The following is a 27,766-nucleotide window of genomic DNA, read 5'->3' as shown; positions in this document are numbered from 1 at the left end:
ACCGGTGTAAAATAATGCACCAAGATGTTTTTGGACATTTACATGGTTCATTATTCCCGTACAGGGTAATCTTGAACTGGGGCTTAGCCTAGCAAATTTCCATTATGTGACTGTGACAAGAATATTATGAATTTAAATTATTTGGAAATTAACAAATTTTTATTTCTAGCCTTTTGCAAACTAAACATAAAGTCTATGAACAAGAGCCATGAAGCAGTAATATTATTAATATGATAGGTAATCAAAAATATTTTCAAATATTCGGGCATTTATGTTTTTGAGTAACAATTTTATCAGTGGCAGACCCAGGAACCAAAATATGCACATGTCTATGTCCACCATAGCTAGTAAAAATAAGACAACTATTGAGTTATTACGACGTAGAATTACAATTAAACATAGCATACATACTTACGTCATACAGAGTATATAGCTGATATATTTTTATGGCTTGTGTCCTAAACCTCGTTGTCTTATTCATTAGCAACTCTATGTTGATTCGGAGGTGCAAAACAAAAAGTATATTAATTTTATTATATGAGTTGCCCAATACACACAACATGGTGAAAGGAAAAATAGGTAATCAAAAAATAATGAAAAAAACTGTTCTACATGCTTTTTTTTATTTCGCATATCATCTCATAAAACATTATCATTTACAAAATAAATTTCATAAAAATCTGAAAAACCTTACATGCAACATTGATAAATTTGATTAAAATAGAAACTCCTATGATATGTATATATTTCTATAAAACATATACACATAATATATTTATAAATAAAAATAAAATTCATAATGTCAAGCGTATAATATTAATACAATATATTATATAAAATATAGTTTATATAATATTATAAACATTGTGTTTTTCGTCTTCTAATTTAAAATATGTTTTTTAATAAAATAAGATTGAAATAAATTAAAATTTATAGCATTAATTCGTAATGTGTTTAAATGAAAAGAAAAAATATAATTTTACCCTATGGCACATGAGCCTGAAATACATCAAACAGTAATTAATAAATTGTTTTGGGAGGCAGTTAAGTGCTCATCTAAAAACAAAATTTTTTTCTAAAATCTACAATCTACATTTATAATATGTATAAATATACATATATTTATAATTATTTTATAAATTAACTACAAACGTCTAAAATAACAAGAAAAAACAAAAACACGACTATTTAAACGTTGAGATTCGTAAACAACAAAATAAAATAAAGTAATATAATAATGTATGTATATGATATATATATTTAGCATATTCGAGAGATTGTCTAAATTATTTAGGCTCTTAAGTACTTACAAAAATATTATAAAAACTTAATAATATATATAAATATATATTCTTTCACACAATATATAATATTAAATATATCTCACTAATAAATAAATTATAGTGAGTATTATATTCTATATTTGTTTAACATAATTCTATAATAACAACAAAAAAATGTAGAACAAACTGGCATGGGTCGATTTTGGCACCTGGCATATGGTATTATTAAAGATATTATAATTTTAATTTATTTAATACTGAAAATTTTCTCTACATAATATCGAAAAATTTTTCTAAAAAAAATTAACATTTTATTGCACGCTATATATAAAATATTAAATAGTTCTTATAAATAATAACAACATAAAAAAAATATATTTATATTTTTTCAATTTTCTTATTTTATATCCTTGTTTAAGCTAAACAAATTTGATAAGTAGAGTTGTAAAAAAAGTTTGTTCAATATTCTTTTAGATTTTTAATTATCGTATACTTTGAGTTATTAGACCATTATGGTTCAATGTTCAGGAAAATAAACAAACAAAAATACTAAGACTAGCGACGACAAGCGTATAACGAATGTCGACATCAATACCAATACAAACAGATATGTAGATACATTTGTTTTTAAGGCATCAAGGGGCTCAACAAAAAAATCTATTTAGTCTTTAAATTGTAATATTACGAAACAACATTAAACACTATAATAATATAAATAAAACAAATATTATTATACGAAAATGATTAGACAGACAGATAATTGGTTAGACGAATAATTTCAAGTGCAACATTGCGTTTTTAAGTGTGTATATATGTGCGCAGAATGATATTGTTTAGTTGTTAATTATAGTTCCGTCTGGCAATCGTCGCACTTTGGCCGCAGGCTGCATTTTGTGGTGTTAAAATAAAGGTCCAGTATGTTAGATCTCCGCAAGCCTTTTTTCGAGGTTAAATAAAAAATAAATAAAAAACATGTTAGTAATGAAATATTTCAAAAAAAATAGCAGCTAAAAGTATTATGTTCTATTATTGTATTAGTATAAGTATGCCGGTGACAAACATAAGTGTTCTGTCAAGTGTATTTCAATAGTTATTAGTACAATATTTTACTACCATATGAATGAAAAGCATTATGACGTATAATACATATAAGTAAGACAAAAAAAAACTTTCATATTATTTTATTACTTAACCAGTAATGTAAGTTTTTTTTTCATTCCACTGTTTGTATATATGCATTAAATTTAAATATTATAGTGCAAAATAAGGGATGTTTCGTAGTAATCGTAAATAATTTTGATACATGACTACCTTCACCAATAAACAAATCTTCGATTTTGCTGTTAAATACAATATTAGAACACAATACGTGAAAAATATACTTAAATATGTTAAATCTACAAATTAATAATATATATGTAGCTCCTATTCCTATATCATACTGCCATAACAAGCAAAAAAATATTTAAAATGTATATAAATAAATTATAAATGAATATATAAATATTTATTTAATATATTATATGCAGGTATATAATAATAATAGTATACCTACATAAACAAATAAATAAATTATGTGAAAAAATAAATAAAAATATCACAACCGAAAAAAAGGTTTAGAAAAAAAGAAGTATAAATATAACTGTACGCGTGGAGGTCATTGAATTTTTTGAAAAACTTAAGGATTTTGAAATTTGATAATTGCGTTTGATTATACCCTATAAACTATGATTGTCTAACCCTAAATTAAAAACGAATAGCAACTGACCTTTCAGATTCAAAGAACTTTTTTTTTTAATTTTGTTTTTTTTTTTTTTAATTGACAATCGAAGTGCCAACCCTCTGATACGGATGATCCCTGATCTGAGTCAAATGCCTTCTTTGTTTGGCGACCTGAGCCGCCGCCGCAACCGCGGCTGCTGCACCTGCTATAAACATATTATTTCTATTTATTTATTGAATTATAATGTATTTATAAAGACACCGTTATAGAGCCAGGTTCCATTTTAAAACGTCGACCCCCTACAACTTGTACAAAAATAATAGTAATTATAATTAAATATATATATATTATATATATGTATAACAAATTCTAAACATAGATGTGTACTAAACAATCACAATAAAAATATACATAACATTAATTATATAATCAGCCTGAATATTTTTTTATAATAATATAATAATATAATTTAAACATAATTAAAATATTAAAAGTGTTTGTCATGGTATTTCATTCTTATCAAATTAAGGAACTTTAGGTGTCAGAAGTATATATTCTTCTTATGAGTAAAAAACCTGTCTGGTGGTTCTTCTTGGTCCCTCAAGTATTTTGTTAATTTGGGTCCTAATAATTTTAATATTTTGTTTTATATTTGTTAAAACTTTAGTATTAACTATTAATGTTAGAGTCACACCATGGTTTACATTATTCTAAAAATAATGTAAAAATTTGTCCCGGTTAGTTTAAAATATTGACTAAGAAGATATATGAGAAATATTTTTTAATCTACTTATTCCAAAACTATGTAAAATAATAAAGATTTGTTTAAATGTTATTACTTATTAGAATTGTTTTATCAGTTGGAATACAAATTCTATGATCATTTTTTTTTTTTTCAATAGGAAGTACTTGAGGAGTATTATTAGGAAAAATAATTGATTACCGTATTAAATTTATTAGTACACACCTAGTTTTTTTAAAATTATATTTTAGTCGAGTTAGACTAATAATTGAACTAACTAAACGCAAAAGAAACAGAGATAAAGAAGGGATATATATGTATATATAACTAAAATAAAATCTTTAAATAATTACTATAAAAAATTAAAGCTTTGTGTAGTAAAATCGATTAAAAGCGCGCAAAAAATTAAGGAATCAAAAAAATAATAATCATAATCATAATAAAATAAACAAGATAAATAATATTATATAAATAATAATAATAATAATAATAATAATAATAATCATAATAATAAAAAAATAATAATAAGGAATATTGAAATAAAATTAATTCCTAAAATTATACATAAATAATAAATAAAATAGCACCTCACAAACATAAAAAAGAAGGGTTGGATGGCCAAATACTAAGGATGGTACTAACGTTGATTTGGCCAGTGACGGTAGGTGAGCCCTTGTAGTTCTGGAACCATTAGCATGTATCTGGCCGAACATTCTTTTAATATAATAATAAAAATAAATTAAAATTTAAAAAATATCTCAAGAACAGTTTGCTTTGAAAAATAAAAAATACTGATTAGGTTCATATGTGTTTTTTTCAGTCTTATTAAAAACTAATAATTGTTTAGTGATATTTGAACAGGGGCATTTTATTGTAGCTTTAAATTATTTTCATCCTGAATTATGATTTCTCAGTCTCCCAAGCGCATTCAATCATATACATCATATAAATATATATATTATATATATATTTATATATAAATCTTTTTTTTTTAACAAACAAACAACAACGCACCCGAGTGATCGGCAGGAGTATATTCTGTGATCAATGGTGATCCAGCCAATGCATAGTTGGCATAATCAGCATATGGTGTATATATGAGACCAGCTGCAGCTGCTGCTGCTGCAGCATGATGATGATGTTCAGCAGGAGACAAAAGTTGAGGTGCACCAGGATTTCCACCACTGGTAGTTATGGCAGTTGGGATACGTGGTGATAATATAAGTGGTGCAGTTAATGGTGTGGCTGTCTGTGGTCGCAAAGTTGTGGCTAAACCACCCATACCATGTGGCGACAAAAGCCGTTGTGTCTCAGCGGCTGCAGCAACAGCCATCCTACGCCACTCCTCATCACAAGCTAAAATATCCAAGTGTTAATATATTGTGACTAAAATACTAAATAAATTATAATTATTATTGGCATAGTACAGATCAATTTACCTGCTGCTGCTAAGGCTTTAGCGTTTGAGTCCCTATATGTACCGTTGATAATAGCAAGTTCCATCAGTTGGCGTTTCTTCAATTCATCTTCTCCATCAGCCTAAAAATATAATTAGGACTTTAATATATTTAAATGTAATTGAATACAAAAAACATGTGTAAAAAAAATTTAAACTAACAGGTACAAGGAGCCTTTTCACTTCATCAATTGCTCTCTTCAACTTGAGCTTAGCACGGTTTTCAGTGTCTTCAACGGATATCAAAACATGAAGCTCTTCACTCAAATGTTCCCAGTTGGGTTTACCTCTGTTTTGTTCCTCCTTGAAACATACATAATTACAATTAATTGTTAAAACGCTTGAAACTATTCAATTTTTATTTACTTACGATTCCTGTATGAAAAACTTCCGATAATCGTGTTAGCAAATAAATGATATTTATGCATAATGTTAGACAAGAAAAATCAATACAACATTTAACACTAAATTTTCGTACATACCTTTTTCTTATCGCGCATTGAACCCTTTCCTCGAACCATAATCTTGCATCCGGTCTCTAATTCTAATTGTTTTGCAGTCATACCTCGTGGGCCCAATATCCTTCCAACAAAGTTGAACTAAAAATCAACAATACAAATCTAATGTTAAAATAGTATTTGAGGATTAGGAAACATTTAAAATGACACACATAACAGGTATAAAAAAAATAATAATATGCTAATAGTTAGTCACAAATTGGCAAATCACAGAAATATTAGAAATTAATAGATAATAATATGTATAATTTTTATCGAACTATTTTATATTTATTTATTTTTTCATAATCCCTACTCCCAGTTGTAATGCACAATTCTAACTTTGTATTTCGAAGTAAATTTATTACGTTATGAATTCGTTTCAACGCTGTTTAAATAAATAGAATACAGATACCCCCATGTGGCCATGTTTAACAATATTATATTGTGTGTATTTTGATAACAATTTAAGAATAAAATGTAAAGCGTAGATTAATACTAAGGTATAATACTATTGTAACAAATCTACAAATCAACAGATGATAACGACATTAGAAACAATTGAAACGACCACGACGTTAACATCGTGTCTATACACGAAACTCGTCACGATATCGATGACTAATCTCTCAACGAGTGTGAGTACGTCAATTTCTTTTACCGGCGTATTTGAATCATCAATTTTTGTCTTTTCGACACACACCATAAATTTATTAAAGTATAATATAGTAGGTAATAATAATCGTGGTGTGCATATTATTACGATTATAAACAGTTGAGTGGTATCCACTCGTGGCTATTAAAATATTACTAATTTACTTAAATATACAAATGACATTTTAAACACGCTAGATTTCCTTTTTACGACCGTCGTATATGAATATTATGCAGCAATATACTACTAGGTTGGTAAGGACATTTTAAACATATGTATAGTGTGCATACACACGGACCAGTTGCGCTTAAAACACAATTTGTCAGGATCGATGTACCAATAATAGCGCTTCTTAAATTTTACATTTATATCATCAGTAAACCAATTATTTCACTTATCGACTTACCTTTTAATTTAACCTTAAGGCATATATTTTGTTCAATCCAATGTTGAAGGATATAATTAACATTGGGTTATCATACATTACACACAATACACAAGCTATGTATAATAATTGAAAATTAATAACTTATACTATACTGAATACCAAGTGTCTGGTTAAACATTTTATGTTTTCAAAAACAAAAAATAAAAATTCTTTCGCATTTTAAATAAATTAAATGTTAATAGCTGATTTGCACCCAATATTCTATAACAGTAACACAACTTTCATGAAACGCCATTACTCATGTATAACTAACACATACAACTATAAAAGTATTGATTTCAGTGATACCTATATACAGATTACTGAAGATATAAAATTTTCATTTTTGCAAGTTATATATTTTAATCCTTTTTAAAGCCTAATCGGTTCGTTGCAATGCATCACAATTCACAATACTTTATATAACATGGGATAACACGATGATGATGATATAGGTACTAGATACTTTTAAATGCACAACTTTGTTAATTATTATGTGTATTGATTTCATTTAAGTGAAGTAACTAAGTTGTACAATAATAAAGAACATAATGAATATTATTTTTATATATTTTTAATTTTAACGAGCAGTGTTTTATTAAAAGCAACGGCTGTTATCTACAACCCTGAAAATATATCCAAGTAAAATAATTGATATATAAAAAGTTGATTTTAAGCACAATTGGTAAACTCTGATATACTGAAGTACTCACTACTCACTGTTTAACTACGACCGGCGTACATAAAAAGTTGAAAAATTATTGATTCGGAATCGTATTGTATTGGATTTGGAAATATATCTCATCGGAAACACATATTAATGAAACGGCATTTTTATTCGATCACTTTGTTATTATATCTGTATGAAATATTTTATGTCAGACACGAATTTGATAGGAAACGTCATGTTTTTTACAACATTAGTTTTGAAACAACACATTATTTTCAGATTTTCCGACCAATTATTTTCCAACAAATCTAACCCACCCCAATACGACTCACGACCAACAACTACCAAAATATAGTGATAAGATAGTTATGATTAAAATACGTTTATAATAAAAATATTGTTTGAAAAATTCACGAAACTTCAAATCATGTGTTAAACATCGTCGTCGTTATCTATTTTTATTTTCCTTTGTTCACCACTGGATGAAAAAATGGACGATGACAATAATAATTAATAATAGACCTACAGAGCCTGCCTGTGCATTAACTATTATTTTATGGATGGCACTCCTCTGTAGGCATGCGTAACTGCGGTTACACCTCGTCCTCTATAGTATTATTATGGTACTACGACATTCTTAACACGGTTTAAAATATCATATTATGTTAAGCCATGGTTATTACGGCATCAGAGATTGCAGTCTTCGTAGTAGGGGCAACAGTATATCGATCAACAAGAAAGCTAGAAGTTTTCTAAAAAATCTAAATCTAATTTTAAATATTTAACTTGTTTTCCAAAACATTTACAGCATTTATAGCACTGATTTAAAAAAGTTCTAATATACACCTAATACGCATTTTCATACTCGTTTCTTTAATTTTTTTCGAAACTATTCGGCATGAAAACGCTCATCGATAATATATATTGAGTAAATTACACACTAAACTCACTCAGTCGCCTATACATACATATTCTATAATCTATTTATCTATAATTCTTAACATTATATTTAAACGAGATAAAAGTATATATAACTAATATAAGAAATTAAAGTGTAGGTACCTAAAACTTCGTGACCCATGCTACATACATTAGTTAGGTATTAGTTATTATATTTATCTATTATACATGTGTAATATTTGCAAATATAAAGCACAACCCTGCAGTTAAGTATGAGTGTACGACTAATGACGCACCACAATATCAATATTATATGTTTCATCGAAATTGTTATTGTACAACCCGAACGATGATAATTAATTAAGGTATACTACGATGACCTCGGCAGATCCAATGTAATAGAAAGTCAATAATTATGCATAAAACCACTAATTTATTGACGGAACATGGCTACAGAATATTGCACATTATCAAAATAATAAAACAAATTAAAAAATACTGAGATACACATACACCACGACAATGAGATGCATTCCACCATAATATACGTATTACCAATAATAATAATAGTATTATTTAATATAAACAGTGGATAAACTATATCACAAACATTTCAGAGATATAAAATATGAATTTCAGGCTATTAAACTATCCACGAAACCAAATTCAGCACTAATTCGAAAATTATACAATGAAATACAAAAACATAATCAGACATTCTTCGAAGTGACGGCTGCGTGTACCCCCCAGGTTTGGCGCAATTCACGAGTTCACAATGACCCAAAGTGACAAGCTAGAAAAAAAATGATAATTCACGCGAAGAGACTATACAATTAATTTTACCGCCGAAGCCCGTTAAGGATAAATAAAATATATGATGGATATAATATGTTATTATTAATTATTGTAATATATATATATATATATATATATATATATATATAGTTTAACAACTCGATAATAATGGGCATCACCACAAATCACAACAATAGTTTGCGGCCACAAAAAATAACTAACTACCACACATCATAATAACATAGACGTTGAGCTAATGAACCGTTTTTGGCCAAACCCGAATAACAACGGTACCAACACCAAAAAAGGATTAAAACCCCTCTTTTTATAGGCGAGCCAACACTCTCTTATTTTCCCTCTCTCTCTTACTGCACTTTAGCTCTTCGTAAACAGTCGCCGAGCGTATGTTATAACTTAAAATAATAATTTATGCAAATTTCATGTACACGACAGTTTTACACAAACGTATTTGTCACCATTCATTTTTATTATTAATAATAAGAATGAACGGAGAATTGCTAAGAAACGGAAAAACGATTTTGGATAGAAAAAAATTAGAAACAACACAGGACATGAGGCAATGGCGGCAGACTGCGAGGGCGCCATTGCTCGTTGGCCATATTCAGCATTGTCACGATCCTAAAAAAGAACCCGACCATATGGTCCTCTCATGTTTTCTCTGGCACGTTTATGATCTTTAACATTTCATATATATATAAACAGAAATATGTGTGTTTGTGTGTGTATGTAGACGACGACGATTTAAAAGACGAAAATAATGTATAAACGTATGTATATACATTAGGTAGTAGTATATGGAAATTTAATAGCGTGGGATTACTCATTTTGGAAATGCCATTATTATGCCAGCGATATACACACATCATCCATTGGATTTTTAATAAAATTATAATAACGACGATGATGATGAGATGCAAATCATACTTATATAATAGAATACATCTAAAACCCCGCATTGGATATATTGATGTGAGTAATGTTCTTTTTCTCTTGTCTCACTCTAACTCCTCTCATTCACAAATACTATTCGCTATAATGCCTAAATCGCGTAGGTCGCAATTGTAGAGTAGACAAAATAAAAATAATAAATAAAAATTAGAAAAATGTATATACGCCACCGTTGTCCATTAATGGGCATCCACAACCGGACATGTCTTTCGGACCATCCCATTCAATCTGTTGAGTATTACAAATATTATATTATTATATATACACGTGTACCAAGGACATGCCAAACCCATTCTACTAAGTATGTAACATTTAAGCTCTGTTTTCCTCCCTGTCACTATATAAAAGAATAAAAAAATATGATAAATTGATCAGCGTATAAACGGCGATCGATGTCATTATTTTTTACCTGAGAAAAAAAGTAAAAGAATATATAAAAATCGGAATAACGTAAATTACACTTTTCTATCAGAAAGTGCTTACGAGTTACGAAAGTAAGTTTACAAAAAGTTTACAGTTGATAAAAATAGAAAACCTTCAATAAAATTATTAAAGACAAATTCCCTCACACATTTGAGAAAATTTACCAGTTTGAAAGATACTTTATAATAAATCTATAGTAGGTATAAGTTATATACACATAATTATAAACTAGGTATATAGTAACTACAATCTACATTTGGTAAAATAATTAAATACGACGATAATGTTAACAGCCAACATTATTAAGTTTATCAATTTATAGGTAAGTACTAAGTAATGAACTAATGGCAAATACATAAAACATATAATAACTATATACTTATTATTAAGATTGAAAATAAATCGCATACAACAATGTATTTATTTATTTCCTTCAAATAGTAAATAGATATAGTTACTTTTCTGAACAAACTAAATGATTATTGGACAATAATTTCATATTATATTCTATTATTACATTATATAATATACGCAACAAAAGTACAAGTTCTGCATTATTCATAAAATAAATTGTTGAAAGCTTGGTTACAGTAATAATAAATAATAATTTTTAAATTTATAGAAACGTTAAAGAATTTAAATTAAACGTGTTCGAAATAATTGAATTCTTGAAGAATGCAATAAAAGAAAACATATAGGTACCTAAGTGGCTCAATGGCGTATACATTTTTTTTAGATTGATATACCTAACCTATCATATTGTATTATGACCGGATCAGCAGGATCTATAATAGCGTAAGTGAATTCGTGGTAATAGTAAATAAAACATACAGTAGAATAATTGTGCATAAATTTATAGAAAAAATTTCAAATCTTATAATTATTGTTTTAAAAGCGGCACGTACACAGTTTACACCAGTCAATATTTTACTACTATGCTATAAAACCATAATAAATATGAATTTTAATTTCATCAGATGGTTGTTGTGTTTCCCGAATTATTAATTTACGGTACCTTAAATATAGGTAATTTCATACGGTAAAAAAGGGTAAACACCGCCGCCGGCACAAAGAGAATGCCCGTTTCTCATAGTGAGGGCTTATTTTTTCCTAACGAATCACCGCAACAGACCACAATCACTATGAGCGGCCATCTTTGACTCACACTCAAAACAGTTTGTGATCAGTTTGATCATTACTTATGCCACTGAATACATTTCCTACGCATCTACTGCCTTCACAATAATATTGTTGATATAATTAATTAAAAATATTTTAATACATTATGTTTTCAAAAGAACGCATCTAGATTCCACTAGTACGGGTAGTTTTAAAACAAATTATTGATTTCTACTTATAAATTTTACATGTGGTCATCCTGCAGGATAGTGGTGACTCTAAACTGTTTAATTTAGCTGCACATATAATATAAAACTGATAGTGCCCATGGATGAAAATTATCATGAAGTTTTTATTTTTTTTTATTTTTTGGGGACATCTACATTTTCCCCACACAATCTTAGTTTGAATAGTTGGACATAGTATATATACTCGAATTACTTTAACTTTCGAGTTACTCAAACATACTATTTCGAATTGACAGAATTGTAAGGATGTTTTAAAACTAATAACTGTACTGGAATACAGAATCTATGTAACATTTCCCCTAATAAAAAAGGTTATTCAGAATCAATGAAGTCACGTTATCATTGTGTTTGATGCACGACGGGGATTGGGAGGGTAGGTAGTATTATTATTTCTTATGAATCTCGTTGTCCTCGAAAGAGAAACGCACTTGGGTATAATGGTTCAAAATAAATCGTTTTTGAACAGGGTTGCCAGTCGAGCAGCATGAATCAATTGAATCAGCAGAACGCAAACGTCTGGTATTCTGATTTCCACTACTCCACAAAGGTGGCGGAGGTGGTGGTGGAGATGATGAGGGATGAGACTAAGCTGTAAATAACCACACATGTACACGAGACGACTAGACTTATATTTATAGAAGTGGCTACTAGTGAAAGGGGACGTTTTTCAAACAGACATCTGGAATAGATGTCATAAGTAATCAGAAATAAGCGCGAGCTGGAAAATGACGGTGAAAGAGCGAAATATAAATATTTAAACATGGGTTACCACGTTTGAAAAAGGCAAGATAGAAAATGGCGAAAGTGGAGACCTTGAACAATGAATAAAATACACACACACGCATTATTGGACGAAAATCGGACAAAAGATAAAATAATCTTTTAACTAGTACTCAAGTACTCTCATTTTTTTAATAATATAATAAAACATTGAAATATATTATAACAAGTGGAAACCAGTACTGGTGATTTCATTATCCCATGGATGTTTGGTGGTCATCCTTCGGATTATCCAGCCCCAGCTCCACCCCCTCCCTCACATAAAACGTGTTGTGCAATGAGAGGTAAGTAACGTATGAGGAAAAACCGTATATTACGGATATAATAATAAATATTATTACATTCACCATGACGAGAAAATGTCTGGTGAAAAGAGCGCAAGTAGAATGTTTTTTCCTCATTCTTGTTTTACGGCGAGTTTTTTGAATTTATTTTTATTGTAGTAACCGTCGTTTGGGCATGTGCCCACCGACTGGTAGCGGGGGAGGACACACGATACGGGTCGGGATCTTGGCACTGCTTGTGTACCGGTAAGATGGAACGGCGTGGGCAGCGAAGGCGACACGATATTTTCATCTATTTTTAGCCGCGTTGAATTGGTTTAAGACACCATCGTCAACACCCGCGTCGTTTACGACACCCCGCATCACCGCTGCTGGAGCCGAATTTATACTATTATTTATCATTATTTTATACACAGCAAAATGTCATGATGAGAAAATTACGTTCGTAGAGTTTAAGTTCGTCCCGATATTATACAGTCGCGTGAACGTCTTCCCAAAAGACATTACGTCGCGCTCCCGGAAAACAACATTAACAATAATAACACGTAATAACGTCGATAAATCAAACGCCTGGTGATCTTACCTCCGGATGGTCCTTAACTGGTACGAAAACTTTTTCGGTGATTGTGACGGGCGCGCCGTCTGGTTCCGGCAACACCAACGGTTCCTTCTTCACACCGTTCACTTCGAACAGGCTGGCCCGGACTTTGGTTATTTCTGTGGACAAAAATTAAATTCCACTGGTTTATAAACAGAATTATCGTATTATAATGTACGATACATTATTTAAAATAAAACACACGGAAAATTGTATCTTTTTACATATTATAGTACCTATAATAATGGTATTAATATGGTTTCGATAAGAATATATATGATACTGTATAAGTGCTTGTCATCGGTTATTTTTTCTATAAACATATTTATTTTACGCGAGTGCACTCTATAGCTTGTAAAAAATATCAACGTTTTCGGCATACAGCAAAACAATATGTATGACAAACGACATAGTTTATTACTTATTTTGAACAATTATAACACTAAAGCATTGGTAATGTAATTCTAAGGCATGTAATATAGTATAACTAGGAAATAAAAAAATTTAATATCATGTTTTTATATTTTTTTATTTGCAGTTTGAGTACAACCGCCTACGCATTACGCAGCCGCCAGGACAATTATTTTAAGCCCACTGTGTCATATAAAAACACGTCAGACACCAATTATTCTTTGTATTTACATAGAAGGGTTGTTCGTTACAGGGTCTAGGGATGAATTATCGTGTCAATAACAGGAGTAATTACAAAAATAATCTCGTAAAAAAAATATCAGATCCTTCAGAACCTCAGAAAAATAAGCCAACAAATATAATCGCCGTCATATTATTTAATAATATTGTGTGTACCGCATATATTAATATATTATACATATAAGATATGCATATCGAGATACAGTTTTTGTCCGAATAAAGCCAGTGCGAAAATATGCTTATTGCAGTAAAAATAATAAAACTAAAATCAACGACATAATATATAGAAAATACTGTTCGTATTCACTATCGTAATGGGAATTGAAAAAAATAATTATACTGTTGACATTACATCTTTGTTTTGTTCAAACCAAATAACGCTAACGAACGTGTTTCGTTCTCGTACAGAACGAGGCATTAAAAATTCACGATAATAGAATAATATAAACGTAATAAAAACTAATAAATAATAATAACACAAAATATAAGTTTTGGATTTGACAGTTTTGGGCGGTGCCCCCGCGACGACCGAGTGGCGCTCCAACAAATGTATGCAATTGCCCAACGTTTTGTTCTTTTCAATTCCGATCAATTAAAGACGGGCACACCAGCGTCGTATTGCAATAATAAGGAAAAAGTACACGCCAAAAGAGCCTGTCGGATCTCGCCAGATCGCTGGCGATGGGCGATGGGCGGTGTAGTGTGTAATATACACAGAAACAATATCATCGCCACACCGCTGACTACAACCCGTGACGACGATCGGGCGCGCGGAAATTATATAATATGATATTATCATGAATAAATCTATTCAAAGGTCGGGCTGGTTTCCTCCGATGACTCGACGTGGAAGAATCGCGCACACAGGCGTGTACAAATTGTTATTTTATTACCATTTAATATTATTATTATGTTTTTAAGGTGTATATTCAAGAAGGAGTAGGAAAACGTCCCACACACCGGACACGAAACTCTCGTGCACACACACCAACACACCCACACGCTACCGGTGTCGACGACGAAATTATTGTAAATCGAAATTGACTGTTTTTTTTTATTATTTTCTGCCATTTGACCAAACAATATAAATATACAATACGAGTTACCTCGCCATTGCTCCACCATGTGAGCCGACGACCGTCTAGGTTCGTAGTAACTGTGTGCCCAGTGTGTGGTACTGTGTATTTATCGAAACATCGGTTGTACGGCGGCTGAGAATCGGGTCCGGGAGGAGATTCCGAACGTATTTATAATGCGAGTAATAAAAACCGGTTGCCTGAGCGGAACAACCAGTGGGAGGGGGACGCGCACATCAAGGTCTCAACAAACAGAACCCTTTACTTTTTTTTCAAACACCAATAACAATAATAAAATAGTAAGTAGAAGAATATCGTATTGTCATTTTTTACATATGCATCGACCACAGGGATGATGGCGAGTGGAAATCTGTGTTCGGTGCGCAGCATAACCTCTACAAGTAACGTATACTGAACAGCATCAAAGAAGCCGATCGTTTTCAAACGGAATAATATAATAATATTATATTAAAGAAACCATAAACCTGCTATTGCAGTACCGCGGTCACCGCAGTTGCATAGTGCAACTAGTCGATCGAGGAACGGATTTAAAAACAAAACTGTACACAATATTATAAATTGGTACCATCTGTTGTGCGGTGGAACACTTTCAGCGTATGAAGAGCAGACTTTCACAAAAAAAAAATAATTTTGTCTGACGTTATATAGTAGGTACTAGTAGCCAATATGTGAGTTGTTTGTGGGTACGTGCGTTGCTCCACACGGTTGATAATATTTTATTGATGCAAAATGGATTATCATGACTAAAACCTAAAGTTATAGATGAACGTTATTAAATCCGAAAGCTGCCGCGTTCTAAAACAAACGCTGTCGAGTAATCATCGTGTGTAGAATGTGTAGGTACAACTATTCTAACCAAAAGTTATAATAGTAAATTAGTAACGAAAATAGATGCATACGTCTAAAAATCGTACGCGACTCATTTAAGAACACGTTTGTAATGCACTTTATGTGAAGTTTTGCTTTCTGCATTTAAAAATGTCCTCTGAAAACTTAAACAAGTGCCAACAAAAAAAAAACAGAGAGCGCGTTCGGTTCTCATTAAAAGATTATTTTAAGTGTTATTAATACTATATTTTAAGCGTTAATATTTTCATTTCCTCTAAATCATAGCAGTTCTAATATTGTAAATATTATACTATTGTATATATAGCACACGGGATGCACCATCATGAGGTTTCCGTGCTTTGTCTACCCGACGAAAACATATGTGTAATGTTTAAACCATGTTACCACGTATTCTCTATATGGTGGTTGAATCATTTATTATTGTTATTTATATACCTACTATATACATAGTACGTGTACATAATATAATACGAAACGAACAAAATGTACAGTATCGTCGCAGTTCAGTGGTTCTCAAAAGGGCGGAATCGTCGTGAAGGGTCAATGTCGAGTCGGGAAGATGGGAACGAATAACTTACAGGTATCGTAATAAGTATACAAACGAACATATTATTATTATGTGTAGTGTGTGCGGCTAATACCTACCATCCCGTTGCCTATTTTGTAAAACCATTTCTCTAGTCAGTGGAGGGGATTACGACCGTTAAAACAATACACAGTTCCGCCGACTCGAGAAGTCGACGAGTGTGACATGTTCATCTATATAAAATATCGTTTTCACATTGTTCTCAGTCGCGCGATGTGTCTCGAATTACCAATCTCGTCGATGCCGCTGCCGCCTTTCTTTCTTTTCGCCCGCCAAGGCTACAACGCGCACATATTACACGATGCATACATACATACATACATACATACATACATACATACATATAGTACATACATACATACATACATACATGCATACTCGCATACATGTATACACAAATACGCACGTGTAAGCTATTGTCGTAGTTATTATTTATCAAATTGTTATTATATTGTCATTAATAATAATATAAAATACTAATGGACGTTAATTATTTATAGGGTAGTACGGGTATTTGCACATGTTGAAAAATTAAGCAACCCCCATCATCGGGGTGGTATTAATAATAATGAATTTATTTAATAATTTACTGCAAATGCGGGCGTTAACCAAAAACTTGTTATTTTTGTAACAGGGTACATTATTATTACGAGCGCGAAGAGCGAGTGCTTACGAGTGTTTTTTTCAACCTTCGATGCGTTGGTATATACACCGCAGTCCTTTGAAGGGGAGAAAACACACACGCATGCAGACGCCAGGTCCAAGAATAGATGCGATGCACTTGGCATCTGCTATGACGCCATTTTGACTTTTTCAACACACTCTTTATTTATAAACGGACGACGAATCCCCTCGGTACATAGTATTTTTTTTTTCAACGAAATATAAAAACAAAATTGTTCTTTCAGAAACGACAATATTTATCGAGCATGAAACCGCTCCGCGTATATCAGAAAAAGCCTTGAGGGTTTATCGCGATTTAACAAGACGTTCGGACGGCGATGGCGGTCGAAGGACTGCGCATAAAAAATCGTAATAATCAACTAACATATGGTCTATTGGTGTTTCGCTGCTACTGCTGTTATTGCTTGGACAAATATCACAAATGGCGGAATACAATTATTTTTAAATTAAATTAACAATTACGGCAGAGTTCAATTACAAAAACATATGTACAAATTGGTTTTAAACGACAATCAACATTGCCCCCCCCCCGCACCCAAGGCCATGAGTTACCAGAAATTGATTTTCCATCCGTACACGATGGTAATATATTTAAGCGCTACACGTGTAATGACTATTGACAAATTCATATGAATCCTACTAATGATTCTTCAGTCGTTGAAACGAATGACATAGATCTTATGTTGTACTTATAATGCCCGTTAATAATGCTGGAGTAAACGTTTTACACAGAAATTATATTTTCATTTAAAACAACGAAAATTGTTTGACACATAATAGTATAATAGATACGACAGTGAAAATTGAATATATATATATATATATTATAACGATTACATTATATTATATTATATTTACGAGTTACGAGTTTACGACTATGAAATTCTACCGTAAAACGTGTTAGAAGAGAAACAATAAGTGAAACAATAAGTTTATAACATATACAATAGTTTGTAATATATATTTTTCATATATTTATGTATAATAAATATTAATACTAACAATTATTACAAAGCCAAATAAAGGTACATCATTGTCATTGGAACAAAAAATATTATTAATCACATGGTTTTTTAACCGATTTTTAATGGGAAAATCACGTGATTGCGTTATAAACTGTACAAATAAAAAAACACGAATCAATAAAAATTTGTTACTACATTTACTTTGACCTATTTATTGAAAATTGTACTTATATGACCCATTTAAAAAACTATGTAAATTAATTATTGCACACTATTATACACGTATATAGAAATCCAATTAATCATTAATTTACTCCGATAACACGAATATTATTATATAGTAAAATAAATACAACTTTGAAATTTATTTAATAGTGAGTATTAAAAATGCAAATTTACAGCATACACAGTAATGCATTGTTATTATATCAGTGACAGAATATGAACGTATGGGATATATTTCTTAATATATATTATAATATGAAATTTAATTCCGTCGCGTAACACTAAGACTTTTACTCAGACATCGAAAAGACTCCATTCTAGTCATCCGGCTGTAGCGGCGATGAGATTCGCTCGTAAACGTATATATATATATATATATATATATATATACATTATACCTAATATAAATAAATTCCGGTTTCTTGCGCGGTTTCCAATCGCGGACACTAGAAAATTACAGGCTCGGTACCAGTCCCCTTTTTTGGCAAGTGGACCAGCCAAAACAAATTTTTCACTCGTTAAAATAATACATCAAAACGCTTCGGGCTATACGTGTACACCCACTGCGCACCTTGTATTACACTATATTATAACGCATATGTATCTATATATAAACTTAATATAATATTATTAAATATAGGTAATAGTGACCAGAAAAACGACCAACAATAATTTACTATAGTGCATAATATTATAATATTGTTATCAATGTTATCATTATCGGCCATTTTAAATTTACGTCGTCGGTGTAGAGTTTTTTATCCCATTTTTTGTGTCCGTATAAGATAATCGAACGTCATACCGTTACAAACGACGTAACATATTGTGCATATAATGTAACATACAAATAGCCGGGCTAGATTCAATTTAACTTAGCTTCACCAGGTTTGTGATAGTTTTCGATTATATAACCCGTTTGAAAACAATTATAGTAATAAGTTATTACTATAATTGTTTTCAAGGTTAGGTTAGGTTAGGTTAGTTATTACTAATAACACAATTGTATTTAAATAACTATGATTTTTTTGTTTCATCTACAATCCTGTCTACTATACAAAATTTTCAAAAATTTACGATAAAGAAAGTACTGTAAATAAAATAAAATGCGAGTTACCTATAGATACCCTATCGAAGCTTTTGGAACCTTTTTTCTTTTCTTTACAAAAAAAAAGTATTCAAAGAAAAACAAACGAATTACGTAATTTCTCTTTCTTGGTATAGATGCAGATCCAAAATGCAGTTAACAAATTAATGATGTTATTAAGGGTATTTGAATTCCGAAATTCCAATAATATGGTGATGATTTCACAGAATGAAGAAGGAAATGCGATCGTGTGAAAGCACCACGGTGCTGTCGAGCGACGCACATCTGGTAGTTATTATAAGTGTGTGTGGAAACTCGCAACTGGCGACAGCGGCGACGGCTGAGACCGGCGGAGGAGGACGAGAACTTTCAAACCACATCCATAGATAGCAATACAGGTCAGTGGCACTTGGTTTGTTGAAAATTATCAACACACATATGTGCACCGACCTATGGAGTTGTGACACATAGGTTCGCAATCTTTATAGACATATGTTTATGTTATTATCATTTATCATCGTTATGTACTAATACTATACATAGGACTCGGGAGATAATATTCCATGTGCTGCACATACTCCAGCTCCAGGTAACAATAATAATAATCAACGAGAATAATGATGATAATGATAATGATAATATATAATACACGTGCAACGTGTTGTAGAAGTATAAACACCAATTGACCAAGGGCGAATGCAATTCGCATCGGCTAACGGAAGCGAGAAAAAAAGCGATGACTGAGGAGGGGATAATACAGTTGTAATATAGGTCGGCGCCCAAAAGGTTTAAGCGTACACAAGACACCTGTAGCAGGTCAAACATCGATACGACTCAAAATCGAGAAAAAAAATTTCAAAGAGGGACAAGGGTCCTACTACAAACGAAATATTGTGTAACGAGGTTTTCTCAAAACGAATGAATCCCATGTACGGTGGAAAATTCGGTTTATTTTCACATCATTCATGGACAACACACATTTTGACCGACCTCTACTGGCTCCACCACAAATACTTTTTATTTTATATCATTAAAAAATATATCCTCGGCAGACATATTATAAAATAACGATAATAATAACATCAGCGGGATAGCGAAAAACTGCAACGTCGCTGAATGTAACACAAAACGCAACAGCCTTGGATCAATTTCACACAAACTAAAACGGTATAATATTATAATCGACGAGTATTTTCGGAAAATGCCATCTCCTATATTATACCTCCTAATGATAGTCCCAAGGATGGGCCGACGGACGCGATATATGGCGGAGAAATTCGAACGTCGCGGCGGCGGCGTCATCTTTTTTTCGAACATTAAGAAAACCCAGATTAAACGACTAGCAGTGTACTTTCGAAATGCAGCGACAAGTGCGTGTCACGACACATTAGACTCGCAGCACCGCCGTCGTCGTCAGTCGACGGGTATTGTGTAGGTATAGTTAAGTAAGTAGGTAGGTAGATACACCGCAACGCAAAAACCGTGTTCGCTGTAGATAAACACGATATAGTTGCTGCGCACTAGATAATATTATCTTATAATATATTCCATACACAATCTACAGCGTACGTATCTTACGGTGATCCTCTGTACATAATATATAGCCTCGGGCCGCGGCTTAACGAACCGCACTGATCTCGCGATCCCGTATAGCTCTGATCGACATTAATATCGTCATGCGGCAGTAGCGTCCCCGAGAACATAATATTAATATCATAAAGTTGACCATGTGCAAATCGGGTCGTTACTTTACATGCTATACATTGTACGCCGTCGAAGTCCACTATATATATTATATGCATATATATATATATATATAATATATACATACATCCAATCTAAATACCCATAAACTATATACTAACACAACTCTCCCACGAAATCGAAAACAAAGTATCATGAGTATATCGTAGGACGCGATTGTTTATATATTTTTTTGTAAAATGTCCACTCTATACGTCTGATGATTATCTTATATAATATAAGTAATAACGTACATGTCATTATGTTACCTGTTGACGAAAACACGTAAAATGCATTTGTCAAATGTAGATAGTACGAATAAAAATGTTTAATAAAGATACAAATTAGACCCCATTATTGTTTCATATCGAATTGGATTAGAAAGCTGGAATTCGGTTTCGTCTCGCCGCTATCTTATATAGTATATACCTACAATATTCATCTCGAGCGACATAAAATTCAGCGGTGAACACAATACACAACACAAATTATAATTATAAAGATAATAATATATAAATATAATAAAGGTATATTTCAAAAACACTCGAAGTTATGATAATATTTATTCCTCGAGCATGCTATATTACTATTATACTTTCTCTGGACAATTGATTAAGAAAAATGTTCTTTACTATAAATTATATAAATTGCAACATAATAAATTCAAATGAACATGGTAACTAATTTATAGAAAAAAACCACATTTTTTGTTGACAATTTGGAATATTCAATCGTTATTCGTTTATTTATCTATCCCACTCAAACATTGATAAGGTGCACAACTGCAGTAGAGAAAAAACAAACACTCAAATGAATTTTGACGATAAAATTAAACCTATAAAAGGAAAAATAAACTATTTTACTATACCTACTATAAATCTTAAAAATGTGTTAACTCGCGAGAATGCTAGAATAAAGCGATATCAATTTGAACATACATGTATATTTTAGAAAATAAAGTACAAGTTGTATTAGCCAACTTCATCGATTTGTACAATACAGATGAACTTGATATGTTAAATTTTAATATTTATTATTTATACAAATCAAACTTTAACTTCTTTAATCTGTAAAAACTAAAACGGTAGGAACGAATTATTGAGTATTTTTATGATAAAAAAATGTAAAAAGTAAAATCTAATTATATGGAGTATCTATTAAATAGGAAAAAATTATTATTATGGAAACACTTTTATAGTAAGAAGTTAATGAAAGACAAATGTAACATAGGTAGGTATTGTTGTAAGCTTGTAACTTATTCTATCTAAAAATGTGTAATATTTTACAAATTTTAACTGATATTAATTTTTTCCAACTATACATGGAACACGCATAAAAATAACGTAATTACTTATTAGTTATTAAATATAAATATAAATAACTAATCCCATTATATGGTAAAATTATACATCATTTTTTTTTTTATATTTATGGATACATTTTTTAAATAAGCCAAGAAGAATATTAGTAGGTAATAGGTACATTATGCTTAATTTTAAACCTACGATACAAAATTAATAAATAAACAAGACGTTATTTTGAATTTTTTAACACATTCTTCATTTACAAACAGTCAATGCATACCTTTGAATGTGTATGATTTTTTTTTTTATGACAGAATAAAATACGTTCTTTGAGAAGCGATAATAATATCGAGTAAGAAACTGTTCTACATACATATTTAATAAAAAGCCTCAAGGAATTAATCGCGAATTAAGAAAATGAGACGACGGCCTTAAGACATTGCATAAAAATGTAAAATTAATTTATAGTAATAAATAATATGAAATACATACAGTAGAACCCCTCTCGTACGCCCTCGGCTAATCCGCCGCTCCGGTTGATCCGACCATAGTATTATTGATATGAATACTATGTATGTAATTTAAAAAGTACAATTTGGATTTTCCAATTTATAAAAGATATATACAATTAATTGCTAGTTTAATATTTCCCTTATTAGTCTTAGCTAAGTCTAAAATGTCATTTGCTAAACAAAAATCTATAATTAGTTTTTAGTATTGTAAAATATAATAAATTTCTAATGTAATCTTGTATGTAATATATAAATAAAAATGTTCTGTATATTCTGATAATCCGACCTTTTTCGCGTTCCGACCACACCCCCAGTCCCGGAGGTGACGGATTAGAGAGGTTCTACTGTAATAAAAAAGAAGCGGGTAAGTCGTGGATGTACAGTAGGCTACAAGTGGGTTACTGACTACTGTAATGGATGAAATTATATTAAAATCAAATGATATTATATCATTGTATACAAAAGACGATTCTAAGCGAAGACGATTTATCTGTCTAGGTCTCAAGGATATATTATAGATTATTAAAAATTTTCAAATCTTAGATTTAAAAAGAAAAACTTTTATGAATTTCTATCATAAAATAATTTGCGAATTTTTTTGATTTTACATATTTTGTCAAAATTCAAACTTTGAATGCTTATAAAAAAAAATTGTGACAATGAATTTCTTTTATTTTTCAACTGCTATTGTAACAACTAACAATATGTTAGGAACCTTGTATTAAATTTTCAAGATTTTCGACCGAAAAAATAAATTTTATCAATATTAATTTAAAAACAACTAATAATGATCGAAAATTGCATATGCCTATGAATAGTTCAACTTAAGTCAACATTTTTAGAAAATTGCATGGTGGATAGAATATACTTATATAAACATTCGGTGAAAATTTCATATATCTATGGTAATTTGTTTTAAAGTTACATCATAAACCAAAGTCAATTTTGTCGAAACTAATTGTGCGTAAAATTTCCCGTTTTCCCCTTAATTTTTAGTTTGTTTATACCGATTATTTAGAAAAATATTGAGAACTTTTGACCCCTGAAAGTACCAACTAGATTCACTTTCTGATCTAACGAGGTACTGAAATCGAAAATCGAATCTAATGCCCCAAAACGTGATGAGACACAAAAAATAAAAATAAAATAAAAATATACACTCATCATGGTAAAATCCAATACCTTCCTTGCTCCGCTCAGAATCTAAAAGGTAATAAAATACGTAGATTTGATTATTTTCATTTATAAACCCCATATTTTATAAACTGCTAAGTAGGCTTACGATGACTAGTTGAGTGTGTTTTTTAACGAAGATATTTACGAAGAAAATAAAAATTAACCTATATAATATTCTGAATAGAAATCAAATTACATTTCATTTAAGTTTGTGATAAGACTTAATCACACATTATTCACATATCGCCAGTCGTCAGTGAGTGTACTAAACTAGTTAACACAAAGTACACGCGAAATACTCTTGTGGACGATTGTACAATAGTAATACAAAATTGTTTTTTCGATAGCAGATAATGCTTTACATACCTAATTATTGTATCATATTCACCACGAGCAAAAGAACACATTTTATACCGTAATTATTCGTAAAGCTCATTTACGATTTATTTTGGACAAAAATATTCGGTTTCAGGGACATCCTCGGGACATCTTTGAAAAATCAAGTGGAGGACCTGAAGGGTGGTCATTGGTCAAGCCCGGTAATGAACATCTTTCCAACTTATGATTTTAAAATATTCGTTTAGATAAACTTGGGGGACATATTATTTATTTTTTATATCAGGTCTTGTAAAACATAGACGACGTACGGTGGCGTATACAATTTTAGTTTGTTTTAACGTTTCTCAATCGCAGTGGCACTGAAAGTATTTTAAAACAAGCAGTTAAAATAATTTAATAATTTTAAACCCATGATCACAGAATACTAAAAAGTTTATAGTTTTTGATTTATTTCGTAAAAATTACAAAAATTGTGCACCACCTATAAATGGGATGGCATTAATGAACGATTTAACATTGAACTTCCACTACTCCGTCGCTGCAGCGATCAATGCTTGGGGACAACATTTCTAAATTGGGGTTTTATTTTTCCAACGGCCGACGCCGACCTGATCACAGACGTGACAAAGAAAACCATACCCTCAGCTGCTTAGGGATAAGACTATAGTATTAATTATGAACAGAAAAAATAACTATAACAATTAATAATAATGAAGCGACTATTATAATTTATGGCACCGCTTCCTATTTGTGTGGATCGTGTTCTTTTTTCTGTACACCAGAGGCACAGCAAAAAACAATAATAAAAATAATATTAATATGTAAAATAACGTAATGCGGTTTTATTGTACAAAACGAGCGCGTTCTCATTTTAAGGCTACAGTCAGCGTGTACGCGGCGAAGCGGGGTGCAGCTTTGATTCCCACTTGTTGCGCAACACACGCTCCCATGTGTGTGGAAAACCCTTTCAGAGACGGTCCGGGACAGACGACAGCGATTCAAGAGTTACGGACCAGCACCGAACACAGGCAACTGTACGATGGAGCCGACCCAGGGCGAGGCTCTGTCGTCGACCCGGCCATCGTCACGATCCCTGCACACAGGTGCACAGATCGCGCAGCGCTCGGCGGCGGCACCTGTAGAGCACGTGGGCCAGCGGTGTGGTACCACCACCACCACCGACGGCCGATGCCGCCGCCGCCGCCGCATTCCGGTCGTGAAACCAAATCCGTGCGCGCACATACAAACACACACACACGCACACGAACCGGCGGTGGCGGCTCGTAAATGGCAACGTCTTTGAGCGCGCGTGCGGCCTTCACTTGAGCTAGCTCGTAAACACACACACGCAAGCGCACACATACGATTATTTAACTCACGAGATCGGGCATTTTTTTTTCATTACAATTTTCGGTGAGGGAGGTGCTTAGTTCAGGGTAGCGAGTAATCTCCCGAACGCGGTGTTTTACGATTATATTTTATTCATTGGTCGTCGTGAACAAGACGGATAGCCGGAGCACCAGGAATCGTGGACGACGAAAATAGACACGGGTGGGTGTGTGTGTGAGAGAGGAGTGGGATAGCGCGGAGGGCCAAACGGGAAAAACGAGATGCTCGCCGCTACCCCCGCCGGCCAGCGAGCTCGCGACGACACGACATGTTTATCGGGCGGCGACGGCGGTAGCGACGAAAAACGCGCGACCTACAAAAATGAGAACTAAAAACGCGCGCTGGCCGCCACTGACACTAAAAATCAGCTGAGATCACCTCTTATCACGAGGCGGTGACGAGAACGGATGACGGCTATGTTGATGATGATAAAAATAATACAAAGATATAAATAATTAATCACGCGGAGCCAAATACCAATGGGCGGACAAAGAAAAGTAACAATTATTTGTTTTAAACGCGAATTCAATCTATTAGAAAACGATATTATGGTCACTAGGCGACCAACTAATCAACGGTCGGTTGTAGAGTAAGATTAACGTGATAATAAGCTAAAAAATCATAGTGATATAAGTAATTACCTTCGTCGATAAGCCGTTCAACGTGCATAAACATGTTTGGAAACGCAGTGATTTGTTTGCGGTCTTTGAGCAATTGCGCCAAATAATCGGCAATGCTCTGCGTGTTGACCGCGTTCATTTCCGTCATTTTCATGGAAATTTTGTCGTTTAACGACGACGTGTGAAAGACACCGACTGTGGTGGTCAGTGGGCAGGATACGGATTCTCACCGGACGATTAGATCGACGACGAAAGAATGGTTATTTTCCTTCGTGTTGATATCAAACGAGATTTGTTAACATTTTTCGCGTTTTACTTGAACAGTGATGACGATGTTGGCAACGACAAATGATACCACAATGCGTTATTGACACGACGATTTATGTTACGTGTGTGTGTGCGTGTGGTGTTTTGTTTTGAGACAGACAAACCGTGTTATCTGTAAACGCGCGTCGCACTAGTCGGTTTTATTTTATACTATTACTAGACAATTTCTATTATTATACACCTGTGTGTTAAAAAACGTGAACAGTTAATTAAATTGGCGGGGCTGATCGGTCGTTGTTTAAATTTTGTATCTACAGGTGTACGATGAGAGGGGAAAAATAGCGAAAAACGGAATACGACCGATGGATGTACTTTTTTCTCTCGGACTGCGGACACGTATTGGACTGCACACACGATGACGAGTGCTCTTTTAAACTAACCTCGGCCGAGGCCCGTAGGTCGGCCGACGACGTTGCAACGATGGCGCATGCGCGACGCGACGGAAAGAGAAACAGTAAAAACAATACGAAATGAGAATACCGCCGCCACCGCCACCGCTTCCATCATCACCGCCTCCACCACCGCCACCGCTACGCGCGCCCGTCTGTCCGTCCGTTCCGTTTGTATATTATTATTTCGCGAGGCAATACAAACGCCATATTTGGACTTTGCGTGACGCAACCGACGGCCCAACCCGCACTTTGAG

The 27,766-nt window shown here is 32.3% G+C and overlaps 1 protein-coding gene across 4 annotated transcripts; it reads right to left on the bottom strand.

The window, feature by feature from the left end:
- Window positions 1-604: 604 nt before the first annotated feature.
- how (protein held out wings) lies at window positions 605-27,500 on the bottom strand. Of its 4 annotated transcripts, XM_015518279.2 has the most exons (9): window positions 26,815-27,499; window positions 13,555-13,688; window positions 5,687-5,803; window positions 5,367-5,507; window positions 5,188-5,287; window positions 4,763-5,104; window positions 4,391-4,462; window positions 3,052-3,211; window positions 605-2,219 (listed from the first exon to the last, which is right to left on the bottom strand). In XM_015518279.2, the coding sequence occupies exons 1-8, from the start codon at window positions 26,945-26,947 to the stop codon at window positions 3,099-3,101; spliced, it is 1,152 nt and encodes a 383-aa protein (XP_015373765.1). In that variant the 5' UTR covers window positions 26,948-27,499; the 3' UTR covers window positions 605-2,219; window positions 3,052-3,098. The 4 variants fall into 4 exon arrangements, 3 of the variants coding, with proteins under 3 accessions (XP_015373765.1, XP_089081464.1, XP_015373766.1); XR_016191338.1 differs by having other exon boundaries at window positions 605-3,211; window positions 4,336-4,462; XM_089225338.1 differs by having other exon boundaries at window positions 605-3,211; window positions 26,815-27,500.
- Between the last annotated feature and the right edge of the window lie 266 nt (window positions 27,501-27,766).

Source organism: Diuraphis noxia, unplaced genomic scaffold (assembly GCF_037042655.1).
Source record: "Diuraphis noxia isolate RWA-SAM2 unplaced genomic scaffold, SU_Dnox_SAM2 contig0004, whole genome shotgun sequence".
Lineage (NCBI taxonomy): Eukaryota > Metazoa > Arthropoda > Insecta > Hemiptera > Aphididae > Diuraphis > Diuraphis noxia.
The sequence above is the reverse complement of the archived record's forward strand: the minus strand, read 5'-3'. Positions and strand labels throughout refer to the sequence as shown.